At 43.6% G+C, this 22,828-nt stretch overlaps 2 protein-coding genes across 17 annotated transcripts in view; one reads left to right on the top strand and one right to left on the bottom strand.

The window, feature by feature from the left end:
* The window catches only part of LOC111866304 (uncharacterized aarF domain-containing protein kinase 5), a 90,055-nt gene that overhangs the window by 13,257 nt on the left and 53,970 nt on the right, over positions 1-22,828 (bottom strand). For 3 of the 13 annotated variants that reach the window (XM_033752239.1, XM_033752236.1, XM_023855146.2), the window contains 4 exons: positions 2,430-2,590; positions 1,894-2,138; positions 336-561; positions 102-236 (listed from right to left, as the gene is read on the bottom strand). In XM_033752239.1, coding sequence (XP_033608130.1) covers positions 102-236; positions 336-561; positions 1,894-2,138; positions 2,430-2,486 — 663 coding nt within the window. In that variant the 5' untranslated portion in view covers positions 2,487-2,590. Of the gene's footprint in view, positions 1-101; positions 237-335; positions 562-1,893; positions 2,139-2,429; positions 2,591-3,984; positions 4,141-4,472; positions 4,562-5,782; positions 5,969-22,828 lie in introns of those variants that run through there. The other 10 variants (XM_023855132.2, XM_023855208.2, XM_023855172.2 and 7 more) reach the window with 8 other exon arrangements.
* LOC111866350 (tumor protein p53-inducible nuclear protein 1) overlaps positions 4,648-22,828 on the top strand; it is a 57,949-nt gene continuing 39,768 nt past the window's right edge. For all 4 annotated transcript variants that reach the window (XM_023855252.2, XM_023855233.2, XM_023855224.2 and 1 more), the window contains exon 1: positions 4,648-4,728. The gene's annotated coding sequence lies outside the window, so the exon portion shown is untranslated. The remainder of the gene's footprint in view (positions 4,729-22,828) is intronic.

The following is a 22,828-nucleotide window of genomic DNA, read 5'->3' as shown; positions in this document are numbered from 1 at the left end:
ACCATACTGTACTATAAGAATGGTATTCAAGCTAGTTTCATACCGAGATACGCAAAAAGCGAAGAAGTGTCAGAACTAATGAAACAAGCCTTCTTTATTACCTGTGCTAAGCTCGCAGCAGCAATGGGTTCCTCATCAAAACTTTCAAATATCTCTGTATGGGGCACACCAAAATCCTCCAGAAATAACCGCTTCAATTCACCCTTCTCTCGAGTCAAACACTTATCTTGAAGTGCCTGGAAAAGCAGTACGTTAATACAATGAAACCACAAAGATCTACCAGACTAAATGGCATTACATCCCAGAAAACAGTATTCTCATTACAGTACACTTACTCTTAATGTTTCCAAATACTCATTCGGTAAAATGTGATTGAGACACACGAGTCCTTGACCCAGCTTTATGTACAGACCCCCATTCCTCAGACAGGCGTCTAGAATCCTGTCAGCAGCGCGCTGGTGTAACGGATGAACAGCGTCCTCATACTCTTTAGTTCCCTCTTCCAGACCCCAAAGAGACCACCAGTAATCTGCTGATATTGTTAGCCCTGTTCTCAAAGACCTGTTAAGTACAGAGTACATCCAAAATTATACAGCAACGCTCATTAGACAAGAAGAAAACAGTGTTTTCGGTTGCAATGTTGTGTAGTTTGGAGACAGCCCATCATTCTGGAAGAACATATTGCCTTCATCTTCAGAGATGCAGAGTGACACAAGAAATCAGCAGAAACAAGCACCAAGCTCTGCCAAGATGGAAGATATGTTCCTCAAAAACGATGGGCTCTCTCTGTAACACATGTTGTTACAACCCACAGGACCATACTCTCCATAGCCACTGCTGCTCGGACCTCAAACCCAGCAAAGGTATCATTTTCTGAACACTGACACAACTGAGGTGTCTAAAAAGTATACACCGTCTTTTGTAACACATTATAGTTTGTCTTGGTTTATTTAATGACATATCAATTGTTTAGGTTATACATATCATACTTAATGACAACATCCGTATCTATTCTTTACAGGGTGTCCCATGAGGAAAAGTCAATATTCTGGGAGGTCATATTATTGGTCATTCTAAGCAAAACTGTACATTTGTAAATCTGTCCTATTCCGAATGGTTTCTGAGAGAGCTACTTCACCGTACAGTTCTAAATTTGTTAATAAGAAAGAGATATTACATACTGTTTCTAATACCAATATTTATTGCTCAGGTGACAAAGTTCATACAGTTTACCTAGCATAATACATTTTTGAAAATTCCACTGTCAACATCAATGCATTTTGCAACTCGTGTGAGGACGTAGCATGTTGCTTGTCTGTACAGCGAAACAGCACTATCTCAGAAACCGTTTGGAACGGAACACATGTACATATACAATTTTTTGCTTAGAATGACCAATATTATGTCATCCCAGAACACTGCCCTTTCCTCCTGGGATACCCTGTATATAAATATAAAATGGTGGGATGTCTGACAAACTGAACAGGATTTGGAAGGAAGTGGCCATGGCCCAGTTGAGGTACTATCCAAACATTTACCTGGAGGGGCTGAGGATAACCACAAAACAAGTCATAATAGCCCATGGTCCAGTCGAGATTTGATCTGTGCATATCTTGAATAAAAGTCTAGGGAGTTACATACAGACCAACCTGCTTGGTGCTTAGGCTAAATAGAAAAGTGATTATGAATAGCAATTTCTGCCTCCATCTTCTACCCTGAAGATGGAGTCAGAAGGTTCTGTTACTATCTTCCTACGAGCCTACAGGGCATCACATCTCAGTACGCAGTAATCTCTGAGCCGTAATCTGCTCAACATCAGCGAAGTTACTGAAGGAATGTAAAAAGTTTCTCAGCTACTACAAATCAGGGTGTTGGTACCAAAGAAGAACAAACCTGAAAAATCGGCCAATGCCACTCAAAGTGACTCGGAGCTTTCGCTTCTCATGATCTGTCAGCTGGTAATAGTATACTGTGCCTAGGCCTGTTGCAAACACCAGTGTACCATATTTCACATACGTACGACGATTTTGTGGTGACTGGCTTGAAAGATGTTTTGTATCTGTGTGGAAATATTTTACTCTGGGAAGTCTTCTCACGAAAGCAGTGAAACTTGAATTCAGTACCAATTTGGACATAGTCTGTAAAAAGGAAGAAATGTGTCAAAAGCAGCAAGTGTAGAAACTATTCTCCTCAACAGTTCATGAGGAGTAACACAAAATTTTTCATTAAACTCTTCATTTTTGAAAAGCCTGTGACAACAATCAGATTATTACACACATATTGTGATTGACGCTGTCCTTTTTCTGGGGTACTTTTCATAGCCAGATACCAGTAATCCAGTGGTTAGTAAGAAAACAAAAGTAATAACAAATGTCAGAATGAATACACCCAGTTATTTCATTAAGGGAACAGCACCAACTACCACACACCTCAGAGAATGGCCAGGGCTCAACATAATATACATATTCATAATAATAAAATACCATGTTCTGAGTCACAACTGGAAGTATCCACACACACTCTTTTCTTCACACTCTTGAGCTGTAACTTATTCAAAAATTCTTTAGCCCATGCAGTCTCCAGTTCTAACCTGCAAAAAAGATACTGAAACATTATGTTTACAGTGAAGGTAAAGTCATTTCAGGTACACTCTTCAAGAAGATATCACTTTAGGTCTGACATTAAAAGGAGTCAACTTGTAGGAATCAGCATCACGGAAGATACTGAGATATACACACAGCAACGGAAGGAGCTGGGATGGTGTGGTCAAAATAGTGACTGGCTACGAGTTGGACGACTGAGGACTTGGAGTTTGAGTCCCAGTAAGGTCAAGAATTTTCTCTTCTCCACGTCATCCAGACTGGCTCTGGGGGCCACCCAACCTCCTCTATCTGATGGGTACTGGGGGCTCTTTCCCCGGGGGTAAAGCGTCCTGGTTGTGAAATTGACCACTCACCTCTAACTAGTTCCAAGGTCAAGAAAATGTGGATCTATACAACCACTCCCCCATACATCTTCATGCCATAGCGCTTAGTAGATGACAAGATTTATTCTTGGGGGGCAGCCAGAAAATCTGTTCACAAATTTACTTTTAAGCTGTTTAGGAATAATTCCGCTGAGTTCCCTAAAATGTTCATAAGAGATGAATAACCTTTATATCAATATTTGGTCGATTTCATTCTTTTCTAAAGTTTGATTTTTTCAATAAAGTGTGTGTGGGGGGGGGGGGGCAGTTGTCTGGCTTTTTGTGCATTAACCTGGATAAGATGAAAATTATACTAGTAGTAGTAGAAGAATAAGAGGAGAAACAGAGACAACAGAAGCCTGAGACCTAGAACAAGGCACAGTGAAGCATATACAAAGGGCATATTAAGAGACTGAAAATGCATGTGAAAGGAAACACTATGAGAGATTACAATGTATGAGAAATGGTTTGTGAAGCAATGGCCTACAAGAGTGAAAATATCGTTGGATAGTTACTAAAACTGTTGGGACAAAGTCCACCTCTATCTCCCGTTCACTTCTCAAATAGGCAAATTTCATTTGTTCTAGATACTGACGGCCAATTTTCACAGTGTGCTGACACATTACAAACATGAAATGTGTGTGCAAAGAGTCTCAAATCCAAGAAGAGAGCATACGTGGTAACAAATTCCAGTTCAAAGATTTGGAATCAATAATATGATAAACTAAAGCACTCTAGAGAAACTTCAGTAAAAACATGTGGCAGAGGGGTGATTCCCCATAAATTTTATTGGAAATAAAAGAAACAAACTAACCTATCTTTTGCTACCTAATCATATTTATCACGCAACATATAACCTAACCTAACCTATCTTTCATCACCTTACAATACTTATCGACTAGCATAAATAACCTAACTTAACATAACCTATCTTTTGTCAGCTAAGTTGTATGATGTCTGGAATAATGGCTCTGCTATATATTTCAACCAGAATTTGTAGCTGTAAAACTATCACAAACTTGGCTTAGATGAAATCTGTCTCCCATCGTTTTGTGCGCATGATTGTTTCATATCGTCATGATCATGAAATTACGGCTGTAGTATTTATAATCGATCGAAAAAATTAAAGCTAAACAAGAATTTGATCCACTCAAGTAGCTTCTTTACACCGCCCACAAAAGACAACCTACTCATATCAGATTTGGGGGGACGGGGTTGTACAATTATAACCCATCTTATCTGGTGGCTTTAAAATTACACCAATCCAATGGAAGTAATTTCGAGAGAATCAGGTATTAACGAATGAGTCTCCAGCCTACTTTCGGAGCCTTGCTTCGTTTTATTACTTGTATATACTGCGCATGATATACAACAAAATATAAAAACGGAGAATTATGAATGCGGATTGACACAAAAAAAAATTAACGACGATTTTTCTACGACGTTTATACATAAAACTACATACGTAAGAAACGAAAAAATAAAATAGCACACTGTACATACATACATACATGTAAGATTAACAATTTTTATTGTCATTTCCGCTCTCAATTGCTACAAAGAGCAGGGTAGACAGCCTTCCTACGAAGTATTCAATTGGTCGAATGTTACCCAATAGCGACGTCGAGTCTCTTTAAAACCCAATAGACAACAATCAGCTGGCTGCCATCTTCGCAAGTCGGTGCGAAGGGGTAGGCTGTTGTGAAGCCCATATTCTGCCATAAACACCTACGAGGGATATTTGCAACTGTTCAGCTACAACTGTAAGTATGATAATACATCAATCGCTTCCTTCAATATATAGCTACTTCATTCCATTACCATCAGTTTTATTTTAGAAAACAGCCTAATTATGTAAACAAAAATCAGCTGGGCATCTCTTTGTATGCGAACACAGAACAGCTGATTGTCAAGGTCGTCTTTGTTTTGGCGTCACCTCGTTATCTTGGTCAATCGAAGATTTTTGTGATACATTTTAGCAGCATATGAAAATATAAGAAAGAAACTTTTAAAAATCCATTACAAACCAGGTCTTTTCATGGCTCTAGCGGCGATTTTACTTAATTTCCGCCGTGCACAATAAGCTCTTTGTTCTGCGCCAAGAGTGATGATAATGATACATCATTATTATTTATTTGTAGGCCCACGGAACAACATAATATGGTATTGCATAAGTTATAGGATTTGTAATTTATGTCAAATGTCAAGCATAGTTTGTCTTTAGTTTCCAAATTTAATTAGGCAAAGCAACCCTTTCGTAATCGACAACTTCTTAAGGAATCCCTGTCAAAATTCTTACACATGAAGCTAAAAAACTACATCACAAATAAGTAAGGTTAATAATAATAAATGTTAAAGATTTGAGATCAATATATATTTAATTAATCATATTTAGAAATAAAACGCAATTCATGTTTACGAAAAATGAGGCTTAAAAATAATATGACATATTTACAATTTTAAATGGGCATAGTGGTTTTCATTTTGGTTTCTTCACAAATTCGTTTTATGTTAGGCTTGATATTGGAAAGCTGAATTCTCTAATATGGAGCCGCCTTTAGTCGATTACTGTATTTTATTTCGGTTACAGCGTAATTCGAAAATCCAGTTTTGCCGAAGTATGTGCTCACGAAAGTTATCAGCTGAGGAACTACATGTAATGACAAAAATTCTTTACCTCTGAGGCAAAAGCATACTTTAGTTTCTTATGAGTAATTTCATCCTCTGCAAGCCAGGTTTTTAATCTAAAGAAGTTCCAAAACGAAAAGTACTTTAAATGAAATGTATAATAACGTAATGGAATCTTCCATTCGTTACCCTTATTTTCGCTTCTTGAAAGCCCAGGATTCCACGAAATACACTGCTTTTATGATCTGCACCTGAATATGCGCTCTTGCAAATGAAGATTCACATTTCTGTGTAACTTTTTTATTAAACGTAAATAAGACACTGGGCGATTTGTAGCAGAAATCTCAGGATGAGCGAGGCGGAGGTTGGCATGTCTGGCAATCAGCTGATCTGTATTAAAACAGCTTTATCGATAGTCACGTGACATCTTCGTGTACTCCATTCGAGGAGCACGTATCGACTACAGTTTCACATATATGCGACCCCGATACTGGTCTTTATTAAGTGGAATGGGACAGCGGAAAGCATTGACAGTTTGTATCTTTGGGCTGTATTTTGTGACGCGGCCTGATACATAGTTTAAGTACAAGCCAAGCACAAATGCGTAATGAATATGTATTCACATTCACCTCCGTGGTGTAGGTACATGAGAACCAATTCGTCAGCAAAAAGTTGTAGTTCATAACTCGCTCGCTTTCCGTAATATACATGGGACGATGAAATTATACCGTTATATCCATGTGCGTGCGTGCATGGTGTTTTGCTCCCCGGTAACTTCGAACGAACGAATACATTTGCATCAAACGTGACACATTTAACGTTTTACTTATTTAATACAAGGTCCGCGCAAATTGGTGTAGTGGTAACACTCTGGACTTCATTCATGTCTTGCTTGGTTCGAATCTCGGCTGGGTCACCAATCATCCTGATTTATGTTCACCACCAATCTTGACGTTTCCGCAAATAGCTTTACAGAAACGACTGACACTTATCTGTCTCGTGAAGTGAACTTTCTTACACTGGATGTTTGCGATTCTCATTTAGGATAAGATAAAGACGCCATTTTGTGAAACAAACAATACGTGAAACAAGTGAAGTGTCCCTCCCGTAGTCACAATGAAAACCAACGCATCATTCTGCCTGTTCGCGTCCACCATCCAAAGGGCGGAAACAACAATAATGGGGGGGGGGGATTGTTTGTGAATCACTGGCATGGAAACTATAGGTTGTTCACGAAAGTACTAGCTTAACAAGAATAAATGTGGACGTTACACGGCAAAGCAATTACGTGATTGAAACTCCGTTCATAATGTCATCAAGGTGCTCACAACGACCCAGCCTGGACTGAAGAAACAAGAAAACCATTAGGATTTCTATGGGGAAACCTCTTGAAAGTCTTCCGCATATAAAACCTAGACTAACGGGAGATAAGCTGCTGTTTCTGTTTTGTGAGCTACTTTACGACATTGCCAGGATCTAACATTGTATAGTGTCGAATGGTAGGTATATGAACTGAAAGGCATTTGGAAGGAGCCCGGTCATGGATTGTTTAGAAAATGTGGCAGACTCAACGTCTCAAAACTCTATGGGCCTTCACGACCGTTACAGGGATAGCTTTATCTTTTATTATAGCAGGATTTTACTTCAGGTACTGAGAAAAACCACAAAGAACCTCAGGAACGATAGTCGGTGTCCTGTCTGAGATTCTAACGGGGCACCTCCAGGCGAGCGTGAGGCTCACACTGTCACCGATCGTCATACAGACTGTGCTGTTACGGATTATACTGAGCTACACCAGAATAAGGCTCAAATACCCCTCATCCCTGCAGTTAGAGAATCAATTTCGTATACATGAGAGACCACATTAAATACATGAATTGTCCCAGCGCTGAACTCAATTGCTGTCATCCTCAACAATGATGGAGAATGCAGTACAGAAAATTTCCAACGGCGCTCTTAGCGGTTTATGCTAACGTTATGTAAACGTATCTCAGATTTAATTTCACCAAAATTGTATTAACGGTGTATGACGTATTTAAAGAAAGGCCATTCATGACTTAAATTGAGGATTTATGAGGAGAGTTTATTTCGGTGATTAAATTAATGAGGATAGTAATGAATGTAGCGTGTATCGCATATGACAGATCAGAAATGCATACAAAATTTTGAGCCGCAGAACCTGAAGGGAAACAGACCGCTTGCGAGGTGTAGATAGGACGATGGAAGGATAATATTAAAATAAATCTCAAATACGTCGTGACACATGGGCGTTAGCAGGAAGGAGGCATTCACCTTCTCCCACCCCTTGGAGTTTTGAGTATTACAATTAATTTTAAACGTGGCGCCACGTATGTTTAAGGTTAAACCTAATATGTAAGCATATTCTCTACCCCCATCAGATGGGCTACGGGTAGGGAGGTCAGGGTTCGATTCCAGACAGGGGCAAGGATTTTTCTCTTCTTCGGTGTCCAGACCGGTTCTGAGGCCCCACCCAGTCTCCTATCCAATGGGTACCGGGACCTATTTCCCTGGGGTTAAAGAGGCCTAAGCGTGAAGCTGACCATTCACCCCCATCTAGTGCCAAAGTCAAGAATGGTAGAGATATACCCCCACTCCCCGATAACGTCTTCATGGACTGGTGCTTAATTAAGTACAGGAACAACTTTATCTTTAAAGGTTCCATTAAAACAGTGAATCTCTTGAGTAGCTGAGCGACTATTAGCTTCTGAAGGAGGCCTCTGCTGTATGGGAATCGACTACTGGCCTCTCAAGAAGGAATTACTCAATGCAGATAATTAACAGAGGAGAGAACACACATTTCCAATTCGTTTAATGGTGACAAGCTTTGGGCCACTTTCTGTAACGGTTGGAAATAACAGGAACCTGCTGATACCGATCGAATATTCATCCTTCCTGCGCTACTGCATTCAGAGTACATGAAGTGTTAATAACACAAAGTGGTTGGGGCAACATCAGCAGCCCCTTCCGTTGGCACATCTCCCCTTCGACCCAACAAAAATACTTCTACTCTTTGTGTATGGCCATACAGCCCTTTGGACCTTGGCCGCATTTTCAGTCGGTAGGACTCCTTGGACGGGGGATCAGCACGTAGCAAGGCCGCTACCTACACACAGAACAGCACAAACACAAACATCCATGCCTCGAGTGGGATTCGAGCCCACAACCCCAGTGTTCGAGCGGGCGCAGCCACTGTCATCGGCAAAACAAAAAGCATTAAAATAACCAGCAATTTCCGTGGCGCAAACAGGGTTCAGAAGGATTAAACCCTGCTGGTTTCGGTATCTGTCTTGTGTGGATTACTTCACGATTCTGTCATGACAGACGAATGATGAACTGAAAGGATTTGGTAGGAAGCGGCCAATGAACAAGACTGTCAATACGTAACGCTTTAGACTTTTATTTAGGAAATGCCTGGTTCGAGTCTCGGGACCCCGGCTCTCTTGACTTGAGATTTTTCGTGGTCTCCCTCAGTGCAAGGCAAATACTAGGATAGTACCTCAAACAGGCCACGATCGTTTCCTTCTAAATCCTTTCCAATGCGTCATTCTACTGTCTGACATTAAACAGTGTCTGTACGGACACCGTCGTTAAGTAACTAGTTGCCTAATCGAGGAAATATCCCGACATTTACCTAGAGGGACTGAGGAAAACAACGAGGAACATCGGTCATAATAGCCAAGAGTTCCGGCCGGGATTCCAACTGACCCCCCCCCCCCCCCCCCCTACACTTTTNGTTACCACTAAGGATTTATAAGAGGAGCCTGGAGTTTGTTTAGCATAATTACTGTTAGGCCTATGTTTCGAAAAACATCGTGAAACATCACTCATCACTCATGAGCCCTAATAAGGGCCGGTTATGGATACCACAGAAGCCCTTAGTTAATGGTCAGGTGCAAACGAGTGATTTATGTTTTCATAAAGTATTTGACAAATACGTTTAATAACTTAAGACGCGTAAAAGGTAAAGATATCCCTGTAACAGGCCGTGGAGGCCCACACGGTTGTGAGACGTCGAGGCTCCCACATTTTGTGGGCAGTCGCCTCACAGATGGCGGTGAGGTTGTCAGCCTTACGCGCCGGCCGCCCTTTACCTCCAAGAATATTCTGGTACTCATTTCTGTTAGAGGTTGAGTCAACCACAGAGCCACAGTACGGCTGGAAGGTTTAGATAAATCGAAAAATCCAGTGACCTCATCGGGAATCGAACCCGCGACCTTCCGGCTTGTAGCATAGTGCTTCAACTACGCTACCGCGTGCTTAAGAAGAGTATTAGGAGGAATTCTGTTTCGTGAAGATGTACACGTATTACCGCAACATAGACATTAAGTGGGTTATAACCGTCTAAATTTAGAGGATAGGACACCTCTTCTATAGCTTAACTGCACCCGCATTCACAGATATGGCAGAGAATTGTTTGTCCTGTAAGAATGAAAACTGAGCACTATAATTTGTTTTTATTGCTAGTGGGGTGGGACTAAATAGATCATTGTGGTCGCGGTGCAAGGGCCAAGAAGGCCCACCCCTTATACAAGTCCCTTGTACTGCGACCACTTCTGGCCTATTGTACCAGCCCCAGATGATAGGTGAGGGTGATTGTGGAGCAATTGGTGGAATGAAGATTGGCAGGGGAAACCGAAGTACTCGGAGAAATCCTGCCCCAGCGCCACTTTGTCCACCACAAATCCCACTTAACCAGACCCGGGATCGAACCCAGGCCGCCGCGGCGGGAAGCCAGCGACTAACCGCTTGAGCTATGGCGCGGCCCCAGCGCTGTAGATTCTAACACAGAGGTAAGAAATTTGGTGGTTATTTGCCATGAGCTTAAATATCGCTTGTAAAAGCAATAAGTTAGGAAGATTTGTGGTTTTCACGGCGGTGACTATGAACAATGCAGTTTTCTGGGATGTGGCGCCGTGTGGATCTTGTGCGAACCGACGTTTCGGAGGAACATATCGCCTCCATAATACAGCCAGTTTGTCTATGAACTGAAATCTAAGTTTAGGGCATTTATCATCCAAGCGGAAAACATGGGAACCCGTTAAGTAATTGTAAACACAAGTTACACAACATTTTACTTCGGTCCAGTAACTGCAGGACACAGCCGTCCGGTATATTTAGCCCAATGTCGACATTTCATTGGCAAGGAGGATCTCTCAGACTCCCAAGCCAGGGTCTAAAAATACTCATAACTCGGCTATAACACAGCTTCCACAGAAACCCCTGTTCTCACGCACAACTCCGTATTGTTGCAACGCAGATTCTCTCTCTCTTTTAAAGTGGAGGACACACATTTTAAGAATTGGTTCATTGCTGCTTCGTGTACCTCACTGGTCCATAATACGTGATTCGTTACTGAAGACGCCGTTCGGATTGTTAATTGGTTTATTTAACAACCTACAAGTATCGGCTACAATTACTTACAACAATGTTACGGGTTTCCACAGTTTACAAACCCCATACACAAATCAATTCATTCTATCGCGATTCACTCTTTACAACTAAACTCGGTGACTACTACAATTCGATTCAACTCGTAACTCACCGCTGGCTAGATTCCAACTCAACTCGTAGGCTGCTGCCCATAGGTAGAGGCGAGGTTGTCAGCCTTACGCGCAGACCCCCCCCCCCAGGAAGATTCCTGGTGCTCGCTTCTGTTAGAGGGTGAGTCGACCCCAGGGACATTGTGCGGCTGGAAGGATTAGGTCAACTGAAGTCCAATTACCTAATCGGGAATCGAACCCGCGACCTTACGGCTTTTAGCATAGCTGGAGAAAATGTACGACTGCTATCTCATAAATGTGAACCATTTTTGTCTGCCATGAAGACGTATAGGGGAGCGGAGGTATTGCTTCACCATTCTAGACCTCAGCACTAGATGGAGGCTTTACCCAGGGCGGAAAGAGCCCCCAGAACCCATTTGATAGGCTAGATGGGCCCCAGAGCCCGTAACAACAGCATAAAGGAAAGCAAAAATCGTACACTACCTGGAATGGAACCAGGTCTATTCGGTTTAGAGGAAGTACTTCATATGACACGCTAAGAGTTAAGGTTTCAAAATGTTTATCTAACGCGTACCAGAGACAAATTTACGGCCTGTCCGTTGGACACTCCTTACAGACGGATGTACTACCTGTTGAGACGTGTCTGAAAACCAAACAAAAGCAATTCGCAAGTCGCGTGAAAGCAGCAGTTGAAGGCCAGCCTCGTGTTTGCGAGCTTCAATTAGTCTGTCGCAACAAAAAGGTTGCCCCGGGTCACCAGTCACTTACAGCATTATCGATCATTTTTAAGATCATTTTCAGGTACTGCCAAGATTCGCAGTCGGGCAAAGGGGTTTCTGTTCGCTATAACGTTCACACCGCCCCCGAGGCCCACCCCAACTTCTTATCGAACTGGGTGTAAAGTAGCCGGGTTGGGAAACTGACTATTCGCCTGTCAACGAGCTATGCTCTCTCTGTGACACGACAATTTAAGTGCAGGAACATAAAGGAGCATTCCTACATGTAGGTTTTCGAATGTAGTAAAGAGGTCTTTCTGTATGGGTGTGAAACTTGGTCTCTGACATTAAGGGAGGAACATATACTCAGGGTGTTTGAGAACAGGGTGCTTAGGAGAATATTTGGACAGAAGAGAGATGAAGTGACAGGGGGTTGGAGAAAACTGCATAATGAGGAGCTTCATAACTTGTACTCTTCTCCAAGTATAATTAGAATGATCAAGTCAGGGAGGATGAGGTGGGCAGGGCATGTAGCACGAATGTGTTGAAGAGGAATGTATGTAGGATTTTGATGGGAGAGCCAGAAGGAAAGAGACCACTAGGAAGACCAGCACGTGGGTGGGCGGGTAATATTAAAATGGATCTTAGAGAGATAGGATGGGGTGTTACGGATTGGATTGATCTGGCTGAGGATAGGGACCAGTGGAGGGCTCTTGTGAACACAGTGATGAACTTTCGGGTTCCATAAAATGCTGAGAAAGTCTTGAGTAGCTGCAGACTTGGCGGCTCCTCAAGAAGGGCTCAGCTCCATAAGTAAGTAAAGAGTTCTAGCTTCGGGGATATCACGTGATGCAGTTCAAGACCAACTCTTCACAATGGCCTCTCCGAGAGCCTCACATCCTACACAGAATGCAGTTAGCTTTCTGTTCATGACGCAACCACAAAGGCGTATTAGTACACGTTGTGCTAACTCTGCCAACAAGTTTCTCTGTCGTCACTCGTCACGTTCAAGTAAAATGCTTATTTAGAAGGACCACTTGAAACCAAAACCTATTCCTTTAGTCTGTTACGACTGGACTGTGTGCACGCGAAATGGAGATTCCCAGTTCCCGGTCAGATTTGAAACAGGATCTTCGTAACTTGTACTCTTCACCAATTAGAATGATCAAGTCAAAGACGATGAGATGGGCAAGGCATGTAGCAAACATGGGAGGGAAATAGGAATGCATATAGGGTGAGAATGCCAGAAGTAAAGAAACCATTAAGAAGGCCTAAACGTAGGTTTATAGGATGGATCTTAGAGAAATAGGATGGGGTGGCATGGACTGGATTAATCTGGCTCGCGATAGGGACCAGGAGCCGGGATAGTATAGTCGGTATAGCGACTGGCTACGGGCTGGACGACCGAGAGGTCGGATTTCGAGCCCCGGTAGGGTCAAGAATTTTCTCTCCTCCAAATCGTCCAGACCGGCTCTGGGGTCCACCTAACCTCCTATCCAACGAGTACCGGGATTAAAGCGGCCGGGGCATGAAGCTGACCACTCACCTCCAGCTAGTGTCGAGGTCAAGAAACTATGGATCTATACATCCACTCCCCCATACGCCTTCATGTCGTAGTGCTTAATTAGTTGGGCACAGGGACAACTTTAGCACAATATTCACAGTTATTAATACACTGTAACATTACTGGACTATGTGGCTAAGTTGTATGTAACTGTAAATATAGTTCCCAATATCCGTCGGGCGTGGCTTCCTTGATAATGACGCACATCTGCGTCTTGTGCCTCGCACCGCACAACAATCTTCACGCACTGCGTCTCAGATGTACCGCGCTGCTCGTACACCCGCGTGTCATGTGGTTTGCCTTGTCTTCGTCGTGGGTTTCTGCCCGTACTTGGAACTCTTCTGTGGCCCTGACGAGATTGAGTTCAACATTTTCTGTGTACTTCCACCGCGATTAAATCTCTCTCTCACAAACGCACGCTCACACGCGCACNCCCCCCCCCCCCCAATCCTTCAACCACTGTACGAGCTATTCAGAAGACATTTCATTTTCTGCGTTCCATTTTGTTACCAGGCTCATGTCCTGTTGTGATCATGTCCGTAACTTTAAAATCAAACGACAGATTTTCATGAAATTTGCTCCCAGCGTCGTGCCCCTACAGCCCACCCAAACTTTATATACCACAATTCCCGGTGATCAGTAACACCAAAATGGCGGCTGTGTAACACGACATGAACATTTAGTCACAGAAACTCGTGTTTAGTTGCAGGGCCGGGATAGCTCAGTCGGTATAGCGACAGGCTACGGGTTGGACAGTCGATTCCTGGAGGGGTAAGACTTTTTTTTTCTTCTCCATAGCGTACAGACTGGATCCGAGGTCCACTCGGCCTCCCATCCATTGGGTCACGGGGGCTCTTTCCCTGGAGGTAAAACGGGAGTGAGGCTGACCACTCACCTCCATCAACTGCCGAGATTAAATTTGAGTTATACCTCCACTCCCGAGAAGTCGCCATAGCTTGGTGCTTAGCGAGTCAAATGCAGAGATTTCAAACCTTTTCCTTCTGAAATCTGTTATTTCTTTTAGCGATATTTGTGTGTCTCTTGTAAGAGAACAGGAACGTGTATAAGTGGACTATAGGCACACGTGTTAGCACTAATTTAGTTCAAGCTAACCTTACAGTATAAGCTGAAAAATGCAATGTGAAGTTGGCTTATACTCGCAATTAGTTCTCAGAACGTTTTATGAAATACCAAATCGTAACAGTGAAAACATATCTGGAACAGGAGTTGTGCTCTAAAGCCTTTCTAACGCCCTTGTACCCATCAGTGGTCTCAGGGACAAGCTGGGAGAGAGTTATAGGGGGCGAGGGGGGGGGTAGTGAGAGACATTACTTTCGAAGGGGGGCAATAAATATATTTTTTTTCGGCTTTAGGCAGTGCCCGTTCGTCCTGCTCGTGGATGTACGTTTGAGAGGGTACATCTTTGGGAAGTAAATATGGTAAAGGGTTAGGAAATGTACTTTGTTATGAGGAGGGAAGTAGGGCTGGGGTTTTACTGCACATGATCGCAACTAATTTTGGTATTAACGCTGGAATGACCGCATTGCAACGTGGAGTTTGGGTACCAACTCAGGATTTGCTCTAGGACCGAGGAAAACCATGGAGAACATTGAGAGCGTTGGCCGGTCGCAGGACCTTCTGGACCCGTAGAGATGTGGCAGTCTGGCTTCAGAATCACCCGGTGGCAAGACGTTGATGTCTGGTCTATGCGGATGATGTGAATCTACTGGGTGATAATTAGGGACCGGATTTTTATGCACTAATAATCCCTTAAATATATGTGCATTTATGCATGAAAAACTTCCGAAATATGCATTAAAATATGCACATAAAAATTTATACTAAATATTAAAATTGATTTTACATTATTTTAAGACCAACAGATCAATATTTAAGTTCATTTTATGTAATCACTGAATGATTCACTTGCAATAAAAAGCTATACATAAATATAAATCATGCAACAAAGCCAACATATTTCATTACAAATTTAAAAAATCAATGGTACTCACATTTAGCTCTCCGAACTTTCAACTTCTCTTCTGTTGCAGTTCACAGTTACTAAATGTTCTAGGTTTTCCATAGTTAGTCGCCTCCTATTGTCTCGTAAGATGTCCTTATAGCGGGAAAAACTTCTTTCCACCTCACAAGAACTTGGGGGCGCATGTACAAAAGCCGCTGTTTGCTCCACTGTTAGTGATTTTTACTTGGCAGTTCAGTACGTTTGCCGGCTAAAATTTCTTCAATTTCACACATTTGATCATGTCCTGGATTTTTTTAAAGAATGCTGTGTACTTTTTCCTTTACTACTTCACCGACTCTTCCAGGAACCGAATTCAATTTGGAAACAGTGGTTTTGAACAAACTTAACGACTGATACAAAGTAGTATTGCTATTGCTTGCCTCCAGTGAGGAAATGGCGGATGGAAGATGAGAGAAGTGAGCAGATATATAGGAAAGATTAGTTTCTAGTTCTGCGTTTTTAGTACATGTTGGGCAATTTGAATTGATGCTGCACTTTTGGGCTCAAATGTATTCACGACATTCCTAACTGTTTCTAAATGTTCGGTATAATAACTCGCTGCACACAGCCACGTGCCCCAGCGTGCTAAAATTGGTTCTGGCGGAAGGGGAACGCTCGGTGCTACTGCTTTGAAGGCTTCTTTTCTGTATGGCGCTTTAACAAACACCTTCTTCACAGAAGACACCAACTTGTCAACATGCGGAAAATTTGCACGAATTGTTTCTGCAACACAGTGCAACCCATGGGCAGGGCAAGGCAAGGAAAGCCAAATGTGTCATATTTTGAAATATAACTTTAAGAGCAGTACCGGCTTTCATCATATAACTTGCGGCATCAGTCACAAAGAGCAGACTACAGGCTAGTCACCACTAATGTGAATGGGCCCCAGCTTCAAATGAAGAAGCGTAACGAACCTCATGGAGACTTCGGAAATAAATAAGCGAAGTCCCTTATCGGTTGGATAGTATTACGTTGATAGTGGCTACATGTGGACGCTTCCGACTAATCTCTTCGCGGCCACTTCGATGATACGCGGATGAGGGAAGTTACGAGTAGAGGGATCGAGGTTGAATCGTATTACGTTGATAGTGGCTACATGCGAACGCTTCCGACTAATCTCTTCGCGGCCACTTTGATGGTACGCGGATGAGGCAAGTTACGAGTAGAGGGATCGGGAAAGTCCCGCCCTGGGTATTGCATCATAAACATGAATCATGACGAAATGTTGAGTCAAATATGCAACACATTCTAATACGGAAAAAAAAATTGTATACGCACGACCACGATTGAAAATTTGAACATAAAAATAAAAAATATATATATGATAAACATTTTAAAAAGGAAATATGCAGTATAAATAGAGATCTTCGAAAATATGATACTTATTCATAAAACAGGCAAAATATGCATTTATATGCACCATCAAACCATGTCCAAAATTTAAGAAATGAAGTAATTCTTACATATATCCAAACGAGCATACTTTCTGGTCGCAAGAAAGAAATATGCATTTGCATTAAAATCCGGTCCCTAGTGATAATACAGATACCATAAAGAGAAACACATAAACTTTAACTGACGCAAGTAAGGAGTTTTTGTAATGCTAGTGGGGTGGGACTAAGTCCCTTGTACTGCGGCCACTTCTGGCCTATTGTAACAGCCCCAGATGATAAGTGAGGGTGATTGTGGAGCAATTGGTGGAATGAAGATTGGCAGGGGAAACCGAAGTACTCGGAGAAAAACCTGCCCCAGCCCCACTTTGTCCACCACAAATCCCACTTGACCAGACGCGGGATCGAACCCGGGCCGCCGAGGTTGGTCTAGAAGTAAACAGAGAAAACTAAGTATATATTGCTGTCTAGTCACCAAAATGCAGGACAAAACCATGACGTAAAGACAGCTAACAGATGTTTTGAAAACGTGGCACAGTTCAAATATTTGGGGACAACGATAACAAATGAAAACCCCGATTCAGGAGGAAATTAAGAGGAGATTGAACTCGGGTAATGCTTGCTACCGTTCAGTCCAGAACCTTTTGTCTTCTCGTCTGCTGCCTAAAAACATAAAAATTAGAATACACAAAACTATAATTTTAGTGGTTTTGTATAGGTGTGAAACTTGGTCTCTGACATTAAGGGAGGAACATAGACTGAGGGTGTTGAGAATATTTGGAACGAAGAGAGATGAAGAGACAGGTCGGAGAAAACTGCTTAATGAGGAGCTTCATAACTTGTACCCTTCTCCAGGTATAATTAGAATGATCAAGTCAAGGAGAATAAGATGGGAAAGCCAGAAGGAAAGAGATCACTAAGAAGACCAAGACGCAGATGTGTGGATAATATTAAAATGTGAATCTTAGAGAGATAGGATGGGATGGTATGGACTGGATTGATCTGGCTCAGGATAGGGACCAGTGGAGGGCTCTTGTAAACAAGGTAATGAACCTATAAAATGCTGGTAAGTTCGTGAGCAGCAGCACAAGAAGGGCTCAGCTCCATGAAGTAAATTAGTTAAACGTTAATGTAACATGTCTGCTCAGTGGGTGCATTCCTCTGACGTAGGCATCTGGGCTGTTTGTGAAGCGCAGGTAACGGTACGGTGCGCTGTAACTGACCGCCCAAGTATGGCGGTACAGCTTCAGCGTGGGTGCAATTTTAGGATGTCTTACTTGTCCTGGTTTCATAAAGCTTTGCGTTTCTGCAGCTTCGCATTCACACAAAAAGCAAAGCTGTCTCTGTGCTTAATTAATTAATCGCCACGCTATGGAGACGTATGGGTATTGGAGGTACAGCTCCACTCCCTGGTCACTTTACGGTCGGGAAAGGCTCCCAGTACCCGACTGGATAGGAGGCTGGGTATATCCGGTCTTGACGTTATGGAGAGGACAAAAATCTCTTCCTCTTGCCGGGAATCGAATCCCGATTACTCATTTTATTGCTGCTGTCTGTATATAGTGTGAGGTTGACGCAGTCTTTCTTAAGTTCGTTTACATTATTTATATCTTTTAAACCCTCGAGGGATCACGCGGTATAGTTGGTTGATGAACTAGGTATTACATTACAAGCCGAAAAGTCGCGAGTTCAATTCTCGATTTTTTCACTTGATCTAATCCTTCCAGTCGTACTACGGACCTGGGGTCGACTCAGCCTCTAACAGAAACGAGTACCAGGAATCTTCCTGGGGGGCAAAGGGCGGCCGGCGTGTAAGGCTGACAACCTCACCGCAATCTGTGAGCTGACTGCCTAGATAATGTGGAAACCTCGACGTCTCACAAACCTACCGGCCTCCACGGCCTGTTATAGGGGTTGCTTCACCCTTACAACTTTTTGATCAGGGATAGCTCAGTTGATATAGCGATGGGTCACGGGCTGACCGACCGAGGTTCGATTCTTGGTATTATTATTATTATTATTATTATTATTAGAGGGAGTGGGTTTCCCCATGCACTTAGACCAGTTATTGGTCCACTGTGCGTCCCCCTTTAATGTCTACTGTCCCCATACCCTACCGGTACTGGTGTGTGCTATCAGCCCCGTTCAGCCAACGAGGTCGGCCGTCGGTACCTGATATTTCCCCCATCTACCAGAGGTATTGGTAACTACTTGGGCGGGAAATTGTTGCCTAATTTTGCTCAGAGGTCTCCTAGAGACATGAGGATCTTTTACGTGCCGTAAATCTACGACACGGGACCCACGGCTTAAAGTCCCTCCCGGAGGACTTGTTCCCTGAATTTTTCCGCCCTTAAAAATTCCACGACCTCCGCCGGGTTTGAACCCGCGTACCTTGAGTCATGAGGTGGGAACGTTACCCCTAGACTACGGAGGCCGCTTTCGATTCCTGGTAACGGCAAGAAATTTATCTATACTCCACAACGTCCAGATCGGCTCCAGAGCCAATCCATCCTCCTAACCAATGGGTACTGAAGGCTCTTTCTCCGGGGATAAATCGGCCGGGGCACGAAGCTGACCACTCACCTCTATCTAATGCCGTGGTCACGAATGGTGGAGTTACATCTCTACTCCCCCATACGTCTTCATGGAGGACAACTTTAACTTATCTTTTACATTTTGTTAGTCAAGTTTACGGAGATTTTTGGTTTTGGATAGGCGATGACGTTGCCGCGCCTGTAAATGCACTAACGCAGTCCAGGTCCACTCTCTGAGAATGTAAATGAAATGTTGACACATCCAATCAGCGGCTGAGTCTGTGTGTACACTACATTAAGTCATAAATTCTAATGCTTAATAAACTGATGATCTACAGACTGGTCTTGGTGCGAAGGAACAGGCCATCATCGGCGCGTTCACAACAAAAACGCGCAAAGGAAAGACAGCGCGTATGTCTGTCAGCACGTAACAACTGGAGAACAGCATAACGGACCTTTTATAAAATTCAACACTGGAGAGCATTATAATAACTTGTAGGCACATGCCAAATTTGGTTAAGACTGAACAACGATAAGGGGCACATTGCACGAAGACCCACATACAGTCCTGCGGATATATTGAACGTAACTCGCTAAATACTTATCAGGGCAAAACATGTTTCGAACCAAAGATCTAGAGCAACATCGAACACATATTGTGGCATGCAGACCCGTTACTAGACAACGACCGCGAAAGAAGCAACGATAGAGCAGCCGTTACCAAGTAATGGTTCTGCAAACAGTGGCTGTTGCTAGGCAGTGGCTCAGTAGCGATCATGCGGTCACCCCAAGAGACACTGTTTCACTGAAACAGATGAACGGTGTTTTCTGCGCGGTCCGTGTCGAGACGTTATTATAAGCAGGGCCAGTTGCCTGTTGCAGTGAGTCAGGTAGACGATTCCTGAGGTTCAGTCGTTGTGAACTGTTGCTGTTAGACGCTGATATCTGAGGCCGGGGACAGTTCGGGAACTCAGAGTAAGGGGAACGTCCACTGTTGGAAGCCGCTACCAAGCAACGGTAGTGAAGACGTGACTGTGGCCACTAGTTTGTGTGAAATAGTGAACTGTAAAGTTTAGTCACGCGCTGTATCGAAGAGTCCAATAAATCTGTTCATCACTCCAAACCCTGTCTGTAGTCGCAATACACAAAATCACGTAACAATATATTTTTCTTTTTTGCAAAATTCGCTTTATATACCCTGCAACTTATTTCTATCGAGAGGCTCGTAATTAAAGACATCGTAGGAGCCATTGGGCTGGGCGGGAAAAGGTAAATTTTCCCTTGTGCTTAACTAGTTAAACGCTACGAAATGAAGATGTATGGAAGACTGGGTGTACAGATCCACGTACTCTTGGCCTCGGCACTAGTCTGAGAGTTTCACGGCCCAACAGCTTTACCCCCGGGAAAACAGCCACCGGCATACATTGGGTAGGCTGGGTGGGCTCCAGAACCTGTCTGAACGAAGTGGAGACAAATTTTGCCCCTACCGGTACTCAAACTCTGACCTCTCAATGTCCAGCCCGTAGCCATGCGCTTTCCAAATCTGTTCGTCGAAGTGATAGAATGCATCGAAATGCGAGCTTTCTTTCCTTTTTGGTGAGGTTTAACATTGTGGTCCTTTGGGTTATGAGACCGCGTAGCCTGTTAGGGGAGTAGAACCCCCAAATCCACTTCACCGTCAAACCTTCAACCGCAGACGTAACGCAATGAATACGAGGGGATGGGATAACTGCTGAAGGCAGAGTGTGTTCGCCGTTTACTGGTTCCAACTCCCTCCTTTCAGAACAGTCAATGACCTACAAATTATTGAAAGTGACGGTCTTGTCTGGCATACGCTACATCAGTATGAAATTCAAAGGTATAGGCAAAGTCGACTGATATGTCCCACCCGAAACAAGTGCACAGGTGGTAGGACAAATGCGGACAAGCCAACAGACATAACTACCTCGCGGCGACTTTTCGATAGTACCAATGGAACGCGATCATCGGCAGGCAGACAGCTGTTGGGTTCAGGGAGGCAGACAGACAGCTGTTGGGTTCGGGGAGGCAGGCAGACAGCTGTTGGGTCGAGGGAGGCGGACATCTGTTGAGTACAGGGAGACATACAGCTGTTGGGTCGAGGGAGGCGGACATCTCTTGAGTATAGGGAGACATACAGCTGTTGGGTCCATGGAGGCAGACAGCTGTTGGGCCAATGGAGGCATACAGCTGTTGGGCCCATGGTGACGGACAGCTGTTGGATCCAGGGAGGCAGACAGCTGTTGAGTCCAGGGAGACAGACAGACAAACAGTTCCAAACAGAGACAGGTCGACGTGAAATGCCGTCAGCGGAATGTGAGTTTAATAAAAGTTTCGAATCAGAAGTATCAGCAAGAAACGCAATAAAACTATACTGAAATCTACTGCTTACTCAAGAGCCTGAGCTACGCAGAAACTATGCGAAAGTATGCTACAAGCCGGCAGCTCGCGGGTTCGATTCCCGATTAGATCACTGGATTTCTTTTTACCTAATCCTTCTAGCCGCATTATGGCCCTGAGGTCGACACAGCCTCTAACAGAAATGAGTACCAGGGATCTTCCTGGGGGTAAAGGGCGGCTGGCGAGTAAGGCTGGCAACCTCATCGCTATCTGTGAGTAGATTGTCTAGAAAATGTGGAAGCCTCGACGTCTCACAACCCTCTGGGCCTCCATGGCCTGTTTCAGGGATAGCTTTATCTGTACATACAATCCACTGGAGACATGATAAGAAATGAATGCTCTTCGGAAACAGCAACGTGTTGCACCAAGAATGAGATGGAAGGATAATGCATTGGCTATGAGGATGGTTAAGTGGATGGAACCGGTTCTCGATCGTGTCTAATGGCGGGAGAGAGTTGTTATTAGTGGCGGTTACAACAGTACAGCAACATGCAAGCCAATGCCGCCAGGCTGGCTGGCGAGCCCGTGTCGTTCTTAAGCTTGCTGCAAAGCAACCAGCGAGCAGCAGAACGTATGTTCTGCAACACAGAGAGAAACAGCCGAAGGACGCGACAGTGTTCGGACAACACATCTGGAAAGTTCCGTACGGTAAAATTAGAAGTGAATCAAAGAAAGCGCACCCAGTAGAACAGGATGTCGGTGACTAGCTATAGCTACATAGCTACAGTTGGTCGGGTAGCAGCAGTTAACAGGTCTCAGGAGGTATTACCGAGTGACCAACAGGTGTGTAGGAAACACAGCAAGTTTGCTTTCGGGAAGACAACACTTCGAAACCAGGACTGCTGCTGAGTCTCATACAGGGTCATAGGAGGAGACCGGACACTAACATAATGAATCCAATTTAACCTACTGAAACACAAGACAGAGACCAATGGAGGGCTCTTGTGAACACGGCAATGAACCTTCGGGTTGCTAAAATGTTTGGATATTCTTGAGTAGCTGTGCGACTCAGTTCCATAGTTTTAAATGCGATTAGTGGGGGTGGGGGTGGGGGGGAGTCCAACTGG

The sequence above is a fragment of the Cryptotermes secundus genome, unplaced genomic scaffold, assembly GCF_002891405.2.
Source record: "Cryptotermes secundus unplaced genomic scaffold, Csec_1.0 scaffold1191, whole genome shotgun sequence".
NCBI classification, from domain to species: Eukaryota; Metazoa; Arthropoda; class Insecta; order Blattodea; family Kalotermitidae; genus Cryptotermes; species Cryptotermes secundus.
Note: the sequence above shows the minus strand (reverse complement) of the source record. Positions and strands in the feature narration are given on the sequence as shown.